Genomic DNA, 12,331 nt, shown 5'->3' on the forward strand with positions numbered 1-12,331 from the left:
ATAGATTTTGAACAAATTAAGACAAACAAGCGAAAAACAACCACTGTGAAATGATTAAATCAGTCCCAGTGCCAAAGAGCACTTTAAAATGTCCATAAATCCAATCATGTGTCTCCAGTGACAAAAGATAATTAAGTGTATCCAAATGAAACACGTGTCACCCCACTCAAGGGAGGCTTGCCAGATGAATTTGACCATCATATTATAGAGTGGTAAAATTAGGCACAAGCATACTCAAATAGCAACCGCTCCAGTTTCCTCCACAGCCTCCAACCGTATGTGAAACAGCATTCCCGCACTCTAAATGGATAATCGCTATTATGCATATAGAGGGCAGGTACATAGAACAAAAAGCTTTCTTTGGAGAAGGATTATCCACAGGAGGTCATAAGCAGCTTGTATTGTTCAAAATAACTTCAAAGTAAACATGTGAAAGCTGTATTGGTGGGCATAATAAACTTTACTGTAATGCTAGTTATGATTTATCTGACAATATATATAGAGAAAAAAGGGTGCAGCGCAAATAATGCCAGTAGAGCTATATCAACATAAATTGAAAAAAGTATGCAAATAATAATCTTATTGGATCATAATTAAAGGTTCCGTTTATTGTCCCAAAACCACACAAGAAGTGTGATATATAAATTGTGTCGTATCTCCTTTTCAAACCACGATAAATAATCCACAGATGAACAGGAAATAAGTGAAATACGCACTCACCAGAAGTGCGTTTAAGATACGCATGAAAGCAAATTCCTCTTTCATCAGGTACATCTGGGTCCTTGGATCTCAGGTCAGGCTGTGCTCTCGCTAGACATCCATCATGGCCAAGTTCCCTGGTTCCTCAGACACTTATGCACCTTAGGGGTCCCTCCTTAAGTTAGGTACTGAAAGGGTGGCGCTCATATAGAGCCCAATAAAGGACATCACATAGCGTGATACTGCATAAAAGACTTTATTTGCAAGTGAAAGTCAAACATAGAAACAAAAGTACTGACCGCAATGATATGTGCTGGCCACCAACGGTGGCTTAGATGTCCTAGATGCTGTAGCCCCCCTTGACGTGTTTCGTGCTATGCACGTTCTCAAAAGGGTCCAGGGCTTTCAGCACAGCCTGACCTGAGATCCAAGGACCCAGATGTACCTGATGAAAGAGGAATTTGCTTTCATGCGTATCTTAAACGCACTTCTGGTGAGTGCGTATTTCACTTATTTCCTGTTCATCTGTGGATTATTTATCGTGGTTTGAAAAGGAGATACGACACAATTTATATATCACGCTTCTTGTGTGGTTTTGGCACAATAAACGGAACCTTTAATTATGATCCAATAAGATTATTATTTGCATACTTTTTTCAATTTATGTTGATATAGCTCTACTGGCATTATTAGCGCTGCACCCTTTTTTCTCAATATATATTGTCTTGGAAGGTTATGTTGGTTACCTTTTTGGTGTTCTAGCAGCTTGCATCGAATTGTCACTACAGTGGGCGCTCGCTATACAATCTATATCTATGATTTATCTGACTGTCAGAGAAATAATATACTCAGGAACAGGTTCACAAGTGATGATGATGGTGAAGAGATCATTGGCTTATTCAATATTTCAGCAAAAAACCCCACATTGCCTGCAGGTCTATAGCACCAGTGCCCAGTGTTCTTGCCTCTCGGGTGTTTTCACTATAGAACTACCTGTAGTGTTGAAAACTACATGATGGAAACTTGTGGGTAATATGTTGAAACTGTGCACACCAAGTAAAGATCTTCTACCCCACTGAACTCTCATGCTCTGATTGAGCATTATGGTTACCTCTATCACATATCTCTATCACAACTTTTGTGTTTTTTGTCATCATCATGTGAGCTCAATACCAGCATTGTCTTTTATTGGTATTTATATAGTGCCAACAATTTATATGTTTTACAAATTTTTGGTCATCCACATCAGTCCTGCCCTCATGGAGCTTAACGTTTAAGGTCCCTATCTCACATACATACACATATTAAAGGCTAAGTTCACCTTTTCAGGCAGAATTTCACTTTTCAGAATACATAGAGGCCTTTTCTAATATATTTTTTGTGCAAGCCATCCCAATGTGCTTATCTTTCACTCAGTTCATGGCAGCCTTCAGTTTTCACCTCTCTGTTTAAAACTTCAAAATGCATTCTGAGCCTTGACTTCCTGTAGCATCATGTGACCATCCAGGAAACTTCATCATGCTCTGCCATAATGCATCACAGAATAGGGCATGTTTTACCTCTCTGGACCACAGCTCCATCATTACTGCACCACCTATTTTTTAGTCTCACCTACTTTCCCACTTCTTCCTTTAAGGTGGCCATACATTGTACAATCTTATTGTACAGCATCCTTTAGATCTATGGTCAACTATATAGTGTAAGGGTCTACCTGAATGGATACAGAGTGATTGAATAGATAGGTGTGTTATATAGTTTTGGTAAATCTAAGGGAGATTGTACAGAGATTGTGCAATCAGATTGTATAGTGTGAGCTTTTTTCTGTCCTGACTGTATAGGACATATACCAGGAAGTCATGAAGGTGTTTTCTATAGAAGAAACTGGAGGCTGAGGTGAAGCCTGCCCTGGAATACAGTGAAAGCTTTTTCTTTTCTGCAAGAGAGGTTATATTGGTGCATAGGGAAGCGGTGCTTTAGAAAAAAAAGGTGAATTTAACCTTCAAGGCTAATTAACCTTCTAGCTTAAAAGAGTGGAGATCAGTGAGTGCTCAAATAAAGCTGCTATTGCACAATAAGGTAACCAGATAAAACCTCAATAAATATAAAAATCAAGGTGCAGCGCTAAAATTGATGTACATAAATATAAAATAAAATGTTCATAAAGTGACAGTCCGTGCTAAGGTGTCAATCAAAGCTGTAAGAAACTTCAATACTCAGTGATGTGCTCGTAGGTGTGGTAAGAATACGCACTCCCCAGATGCAGAGGTGCTAACCTCTAAGCCACTGTGCTGCCCCACTGATAGTTGTCTCTGATATCAGAGATACTCAAACATTTCTTAGCCCACAATTAGTATCTGTGCTGAATGAGCAGTAGGGTTGGACTTGATGTTCGAGTCGAACATAAGTTTGACTCGAAAATCGGCCGCTAGTGTGTTGGGTAAACACAAGGGCGTTCAGCAGGCTGTTTCACCTGTCGCACTCCACAATGCACTGAGCACTGACAGCGCATTGTGATTGGCCAAAGCAATGCACCTGACCACAGGTCAAGTGCAATGCTTTGGCCAATCACAGCGCATGATGTCAAAGGAGGGCGGGGTCACCAGGTGATCCCACCTCCTTGTGATGTCATCACAGTATTTAAGGACTGTCAGGCTGGCGCATCTGTCAGATGGCGGGAGCAAGCGTCAAGAGCGGAGTGTTTTTTTTTTTTTTGGGCCGGCGGTGGGCATCGTGATTGACATTGCATCTACTTCATGGGACATTTTTTTAATTTTTGTTTTTAATAAAGGACTTATCAAAGATTGTCTTCTGTCATTCTTTCCACTACACTTTTTGTTTGTGAATGAGTAGTGGTACCATGTACCCCATACTCATTCACATAGAGGAGGGGCCAGGATAAGGGGGCTTCAGAATTCTCATAATCTCCCCACCCGCATACCCCCACAACCACCGGCTAGAGTTGTGGGGAAGAGGCCTTTGTCCCCATCAACATGGGGAGAAGGTGCTTTGGGGGGCATGTGGCTTGGTATGGTTCAGGAGGGAAGATGCTCGCTCATCCCCCCTTTTCCTGATCTGCCGGGCTGCATGCGTGGTATGGATTTTGGGGGGATGCCCTTGCCGTTTTTAAAACATTTTTGGCATGGGGGTTCCCCTCAAAATCCTTACCAGACCTGAAGGGCTTTGTATGGGTGGGGGGGGACACCACATGCCATTTTAAAAAAAAAATTCAATTGCTGGTGATTCTTTTTACAATCACCTGTCAGTGGGGAGATGTGCTGACAGCTGAAACATTAAAGAATGTTTTCACTACTAAAATACCGGATGACTTAGTGAATTGTACCTGTTCAAAGTTCATGATCGAACTTTCGTTTTGTTCGAATATTTGACTGCAAAACAAACATGGGGCTGTTGGCCCATCACTAATGAGCAGTCAGATGCAGTGGACTCAGAAGATCTATAAAATAATTATTTCTATTTCTTCTCATCCTTGGCTTATGTAGTTCGTTGAGTATATTGAAGGTGTACTGTTTTGCAGCCACACTCTGGAACATAATTGTATCTACAAGTTTTTTTCTTATCTCATTCCTTTTCATCAGCCTTCCTGATGCGTCTGTTGGAAGTTCATGATGTTCTACTGTTGTGCTCCATCACCTCAAGAATAAAAGGATTTTCTTTTGTTTTAACATTTTTCTTCATCATCATCCTTAGGCTCATAGCCTGGTCTTCCTTCATGTCAAACAGGGATGAAATACTGTACGTACGGAGCATTTGTCTTTTGATTTTCCAGGAGAAAAATACATTTCTGACCCAAAAAATCCAATATTGAAAAATAATCAAGACACATTTTTATACAATAAACCATAACCAAGTTTCATGACATCATAAATTTTCCAGTTTCCTTTTAGGGATTGTTATCTCCACATGCTATACAGTGTGAATTGGTGGCATCAGAATACCTTTTACAGCCTTATTCAATATAAAGACTGATAGATACAGTATGTATTGTCATGTTAAATGAGTTCTATGATTACAGCATACACTTTCATTCTATAACATCAGTATTGTAATAACAATACAAACAAGAGTTATATTTGACAATCCAATATACGCTTACTTAAAGCAGAATTCCTGGAACTTGAATTTTTTGCATGTGCAGTGGAACTGTGCCCACACTGCAGGGGTTAACTGCTCATTTTGTACTAGGAGAGAGCACAGTGAAGATATACTCACCCGCCGATCTTCCCTGTGCAAGATTGGTCCTTTCGGCTCTTGCCCACCCCCCTCCCCCCATGGTCCAACAATCTTGTAAATGGGTTGTTCCTGACATCAGCACGCTCAATGCATGTTCCACAGACAGGAACAGTCATCCGCTGGTCCATGGGGGAGCGTGATTTTCTATAGGATTCATTGCGGGTCAGGTGAGTATGAGCTTTGTCCTCACCCCTATAGAAAACGAGCAACTAATCCATACAGAAGGTGCACAGCCCCACTGCAAGGTAAAAAAAAATTGACCAGCGTTCTGCTTTAAGAGACCTCCTTTCAAGCAGTTATTCTTGTACTGACTCCTCCTGAAACTCCTCCTCTCAGCGCCTCTGTAATTCAGAAGGCAGGCTATGTGAAATGTGTGACACAGCAGTGCCTACTCACAGGGTACAGTGAATATGTGTAACAGATTTCAAAGAAGTAAATGTGTGAGATCTTCACAAAGTAAGTTTACAAACTTCAAGATTGTTCAGAGTAATAGGGTTAGGCTAGAAATATTTGAAATATAATGTGGAAATTAATATATGATTTTACATTTTGACTATAGATACACTTTAACTGCATGTATGCTAAGTAGACATGTGCGTTTCATTTCATTACAATTCGTTTGTGGACAAAAATGTCATTTTCGGAGATTCAGATGTATATGAACATCCAAATGGAAATAGTAATGAATGTCAAAGAATGCAAAAAAAGTTATAGCAAAACCATCAAATGCATTAACTTCATTCTTTTTTATATGGATGATATCACATGATGCGATAGTAGTTCAGCCAATGGAGAAATGAATACACTTTTGGAATTTTTCAATAATTCGGATTCAGCTAATGAATGGACCTGAATTTTGATCCATTTGTTAATTCAGATGCACATGACGCCAGTCAATATTATCCAATTAACTCATGCCATTTCTCTTAATGGGTTGGACTAGAGTCCAAAAATAATGAATCCTTCTGATTTGAATCTGTCCAAACTGATATTATATTGAATATATAGCAATCCGGAAAAACTGCTAAATTTTTGGAATTGACCCAGACCAACAAATATATAAAACGATTGCCGAAGAAACAAAACAAATTTCGAAAAGGAATTGGTTCAACATAACGAATGTGATGCAGTGAAATTCTTCAATGAAAGAATGCATCCGAAATGAAATGAACATTTCTGGCCTGCACATGTCTAATGCTAAGCCATGTGTAAGTATAACACTTACAGGAGTTTATTATCTCAAACAGAAATCACTGTACTCCTCCTGACAATACAACCATCTGTTTTTTCTCTCTAGGATGTTGCCATCTTTGTTCAGGCATCATCCAGAGTCAACGTCTATTTTCCGGACTGTGGTGCTGCCTCAGAAATGACACCGCTGATGTCTAAGTGCGATAGCGCTGTACTATTAAGAGTGAGGTATTGATATTTTTGGATATATCCTAAAAATCAGTCCTCCTTTACAGGGGCTGATGCGCAGTGTAGTTGCTGTGTAGATGGACCTTGCTCTGGTCTGGGGCTGCGACCTCTCTTGATGGTCTCTTGGAAAACACTCAGTGGATGGCAAAACTATGGGGTAGGTATTGAAGAGAACCCAGTACAAAAGTTCATGACATAAAAGTCCAATGGAAGAGTTTATTAAACAAGCGTATCCATCCAACATGTTTTGGGGGAAATGCCTTCTTCCTTAGGGCTGAATTTGTAGGTACGAGTGGACTCATGGGGGTTTATTTACTAAAGCTGGAGAGTCCAAAATCAGACTCCCTTCTGCATAGAAACCAATCAGCTTCTAACCTCAGCTTGTTCAATGAAGCTTTTGCAATGAAACCTGGAAGCTGATTGGTTTCTATGCAGAAGGGAGTCTGATTTTGGACTCTCCAGCTTTAGTAAATAAACCCCATGATGACCACTGTCAAACCTGGACTTACTTCAGACTGTTGGCATAGTTAGACAACTATGCTGGAAGTCTGAAATAAGTCCAGGCTTGACAGTCTGGATCAAGTCCTTACATAAGCCTCACACGTTGGCTTCATCTGATACCTTTTGTTCAATAAATACTTTCATTTGACCTTTTTGTGTCATAAACTTTTGTACTGGGTGCTCCTCAAAACCCACCTTTCAGAAATAACACAGCCATGTAAATCCTACAGTCTTTGCAGTCTTTGGATGTGTTCCCAAATTTCTGACACAGACTCCAGCCTCTCATCTTTTGACTTGCTAGATAGCTACAATGCTGCAGTCTGATCACTGGGGAAAAGTAGACAGAGGAAGCACTGCCTCCTGCCTGCAGCAGATTGATGGCATCATCACATCTTGGCAACAGTCACTTGACTGGAAATCAAGGACTGAGAGGCATCGCTTTTTGAAAACGGATACTGTTCCTGTATATGTAGTATGACATGTCAGGGAGTTATTCATGCAGAATTGTAAAGTTTCCAAAAGGTTCACTTTAAGGATTGGTGCTTAAAAGTCTGATTTTTTTTTTATTAAAGAATACCAATATTGTGTAATTTGTATAAGAATATTTAGAAATTGCTATAAATTTATAAGTATATTGTCTGGTATTGATCTTTCTGTCTATCCGTGTGTAACTGTGGAGCAAGCTATTTGAAGTACATTTCTCCCTCCTGTTCATCTTAGAACCATTATATAAATACAGTCAATATAATATGGAAACTATTTACCTGTCTCCGGGATGATATAGTATTATTAGAACACCTAGTAGACATTTTAGAGTTGAATGTCTTGTTCTGATGTGTTGATTCACCTCTCCCAGTTTTCAGGTTGTCTTTGGGGTCTGACGGTATAGGGTTCAGAAACAGAATTCTTGCAATAAGTCCATACAGGACAGTTGCTAATGTCATTGGCACAGCATAGAATATAGCAAAGTCTATTAAGTAGATCGGAGAGTAGTAACTCCGGTCGACCTTATAGCCACAGTTGACAACAGGGCCATCTCTGTAGACTGTGGTGTTGAGGTCAAGTAAGAAAAACCACATCATACAATACAGGGATGTGAAGACCCAGACAAATACAATGATTTTCTTTGCTCTGGAGAGAGTGCACAGGAACTGGGCTTTGATTGGGTGACAGATTGCCAAGTACCTCTCAATTGTAAATGCAGTTATGGAACAAGATGAAGCATTGATTCCCAAATACTGAAGGTAAGTAATGCAGAGGCATCCCATGTATCCATACACCCATGAGCCATAGAGACTATCAGTTATGTTAGGAAGCCCTGCTGCCACCAGGACCATGAGATCGGCTATAGCAAGGCTAACGAGATAACAATTAGTTGGGGTTCTCATATGTTTAGTCCTTAGAACCACCAGAACCACCATAATGTTTCCAACTATGCCAAGTCCACAGATTACAACCACAAGGAATATAGTGACGACTTGATATTCCAGACCAATCCATTCTCTGTCCTGGAGGGCTGTGTCATTGAGTGCGGCGGAGGTATGGTTTTCCATGTTCACAGGGCTGGAGGTGCGTTTAGGTTAAAGACCATCCTTTGGTAAGTGATCTTATAAGGATGGTCACTTTTAATGACTTGTCCCCTCTACAGAGGTAATGCCTGTAAAACGAGCAACTTTTCCCCTATCCTCCTGTAGGGAAAAAAATAACCATAAATCAGTAACAGAATTATAGAAAGGACATATATGAGAACATTTGCAGTAAGTATGCAAAATATGGGCTAACTCAACTGATTTGAAACCTACACTTTCAAAACTAAAGGCTTCTTAGTAAGGTGTTCTACAATGATGAACCTGAGAACCAAACAAACATATAATGTAACTATCATGCCATACTGATACTTGGGTGATATCAGATGTAGAAAAATGTAAAGCTACACTGTAGGCAGAATTAAATAAAAAGTTAAATCCACATATGTATTCGTTAAAAAAAATCATTACATTTGTTTTTACATAGAACTAGCATGACCTCTGGTACTTAAGACAAGCAAATTGGGGAGTTAACGATTTGCCAAAATTCCACAATTGGAGTCAATAGGGAAGATCAAATTAAGGTGTTTTTCTCATGGTCCCATGACTTTAAAGTGAGTGTAGAGCCTAACCATGTTTTACCTTAATACATTCCTTACATTAGGCCTGGTTCACAGCAATGCAGTATGCGTTTTATCCGTTTTGCAATGCTTTTTGTGGTGCGTTTTCTCGTTTTTTTGGGGGGGCCAACTTGTTGCTGGGCTGAATGCAAAAATGCAAAACGTGTCAAAAAAGCACTACATGAGTTTCCTGCAGTGTCTCCATTGAAGTCTATTGAACTAAAAACGCAACCTTTTCCATTGAAGATAGTCCCTGACCCTTTCCAAAAATGCAGTGCCTCAAAAAAGCATAGATGTGAATATGTCCCATAGGAAACCATTGTAAATGGACTGTAGTGTGTTTCTGCAAAAAGCACTAAAAAATGCATTGGCGTGAACCAGGCCTTAAGATAAAAAAGTATCCCCCTCATCCCCCTTTTTACTTTTCTGAGCACTCATTCGATCCAGCGCTGTGGACGTCTGCAGCTCTTCTCCTCCCTCAATTCTGGGTCTCACAGGCTTTGCTAGGGCCATTGTTTCCCAATGCTGTCAATTGAAGCCAGTGACGAGGGATCGGGGAGTGGGGCTGAGTCTCGCTGTCTGTGTCATTGAACGCAGACAGCAGGGCTTGGGAGTGAGCCCACACAAGTGCCCCCACAGAAAGTGGTTTCCTATGGAGGCATTGAACAAAGAGGAGGAGGCAGAAGCACTGGCGGGGACACAGGAAGAGGAGGTTCGAAGACATTCTGTGCAATTCTATTGCACAGAGCAGGTAAGTATAAAACTATTTGTTTATTGAAAAAAAAATGAACAACCACTTTAAACTGCTACTCAAGACTCCCTTCAACTGTCCAGGGCTTGTATTTGGATCAAAACAATGTGAATCCTATGTTTAACAGTAATCCTAACTATAACTAATCCTAGAGCTAATCATAGCCCCAAATGTAACCCTACCGCTAGGATTACATTTAAAAGACAATTTTATCTAACACAGTGCCACATAGTAAAATCTTCAATTTATGGGCCAGCTGATTGAAGCTTTGAGCCATCTGTCATTAACACTTCTGGAAGTGTTGGACTCTGAGGAGCCATGATTTCTTCTTCATTACAATGACGTTCAGTAGTGTGGAAAAAGTGGACATTTTTTTAAAAGTGGTCTGCAACGGATCACTTTTTAGAGAGAGGAACAAGAGTGGCTGACAGGCATTCCGGAAGGGATAGTGCTGGCTCCAGATTGCTTGTTTTGTTTTTTTAACAGCAGAATTGGGTTTTGAAATGGAATGCCACACCATAAACTCAAGCAAAATGTTAGACTTACAGTTGCGGTGCAGCCCATTCATTCCAATGGGTTGTGTTTAGCAGGGGTGCTGCCTGGCAGACACGATAGGGAGTATGATTTTTGCTGCAGCATGTGTAAAACCTTGCCCAGACACTGTGATGGGCTTAGGGAGGGCATCAGGGAGCGGTAAAACCATGACTCAACAGTCTATTCTTGCTACTCTCCCCTCTGACCCTAAGTGTAAACAAGGCTCTAAGGTGGAGATAAGCCAATGACAGACAGAAAAATCTCCTGCGCACAAGTGAAGTAGGCTAATTTGCAAGAAAGCACATGGAGAATCACTTCAAGCCTTGCTGCTCTCTAGGACTGGGGATTTCTCATAGCAACTAGAAATATAAATGGAAAACCCTCTTTTTGTGCGATTTTAAAATGTGGCAGTTATACATTACATATCCGTTACAAGAAGTGCACAGGTAGAGGATATGAAGTTCAATCATGCGTGCACTTTTCACGTTTTGAGACAGCAAACAATCTCTTCTTCAGAAGTACCTAAATAAAGCATGATTCTTTATAGATAATAGATCTATAATATATTATAGATAAAGCATCTTGCCTTATAGATAATAGATCTATTATACATTATAGATAAAGCATCATGCCTTATAGATAATAGATCTATTATACATTACAGATAAAGCATCATGCCTTATAGATAATAGATCTATTATACATTACAGATAAAGCATCATGCCTTATAGATAATAGATCTATTATACATTATAGATAAAGAATCATGCTTTATTTAGGCACTTCTGAAGAAGAGATTGTTTTCTGTCTCGAAACGCGTCAAATGTGCACTTTCAGCACTGTCATACCTTATTTGCTAATTACTCTTTGAATTTTTTTTTGGACGGATAAAGCTTTCTTTTTGTGGTATTTAATCACCACTGTTGTTGTTTTTTTGGGTATACAAACTAAACAAATCTTGAGATTGAAAAAAACCAGCACATCTTTCTTTGTTTCTGTTATACAATTTTGCAAATAAATAATCTTTCTTCATAAAATTTAGGCCAAATGTGTTCTGCTACATTTCTTTGGTAAAAATAACCTGAATCAGTGTTTATCATTTAGTATATTATTTAATTTGTGTGGAAATTATAGAGTCTACAATCTATGGTACATATATATATACACTGCAGATAGAATAAATATTGAACACGTCACCATTTTTCTCAGTAAATACAATGATCAAAAAAAATGAAAGGAACACTTTGAAAACACATCAGATCTCAATGGGGAAAACCATCATGCTGGATATCTATATTGATATGGACGGGGTAATGTGTTAGTAACCTAAAGATGCCCCATCGTTTGATGGAAATTAAAATGATCAACCTACAGAGGACTGAATTCAAAGACATCCCGAAAATCAAAGTGAAAAAATGATGCAGCAGGCTAGTCCATTTTGCTGAAATGTCATTGCCGTAACTCAAAATGGTACTCAGTAGTTTGTATGGCCCCCACGTGCTTGAGTGCATGCCTGACAACGTTGGGGCATGCTCCTAATGAAACGATGGATGGTGTACTGGGGTATTTCCTACCAGGGCATCACTGAGCTCCTGGACAGTCTGAGGTGCAACCTGGCAGCGTTGGATGGACCGAAAAATAATATCCCAGAGGTGTTGTATTAGATATAGGTCAGGCAAGCGTGGGGGTCATTCAATGGTATCAATTCCTTCATCCTCAAGGAACTGCCTGCATACTCTCACCGCATGAGACCAGGCATTCTCGTGCACCAGAAGGAACCTAGGACCACTGCACCAGCGTTGGGTCTGACAATGGGTCCAAGGATCACATCCCAATTCCTAATGGCAGTCAGGGTGCCATTGTCTAGCCTGTAGAGGTCTGTGTGTCCCTCTGTGGATATGCCTCCATAGACCATCACTAACCCACCACCAAAACTGTCATGCTGAAAGATGTTACAGGCAGCAAATTGTTCTCCATGGCTTCTCCAGACCCTTCTATGTCTGTCACATGTACTCAGAGTGAACCTGCTC

General features: G+C 40.0%; 1 protein-coding gene across 1 annotated transcript in view; it reads right to left on the bottom strand.

Moving 5' to 3' along the window:
• The window catches only part of TRHR (thyrotropin releasing hormone receptor), a 64,331-nt gene that overhangs the window by 32,645 nt on the left and 19,355 nt on the right, over positions 1 to 12,331 (bottom strand). The window contains exon 2 of the mRNA XM_089664449.1: positions 7,635 to 8,558. Within this exon, the coding sequence (XP_089520575.1) occupies positions 7,635 to 8,423 (789 nt within the window). The 5' untranslated portion in view covers positions 8,424 to 8,558. The remainder of the gene's footprint in view (positions 1 to 7,634; positions 8,559 to 12,331) is intronic.

This window comes from Staurois parvus, unplaced genomic scaffold (assembly GCF_062004578.1).
Source record: "Staurois parvus isolate SC_StPar_1 unplaced genomic scaffold, SC_StPar_1.0 ptg000047l, whole genome shotgun sequence".
NCBI lineage: Eukaryota > Metazoa > Chordata > Amphibia > Anura > Ranidae > Staurois > Staurois parvus.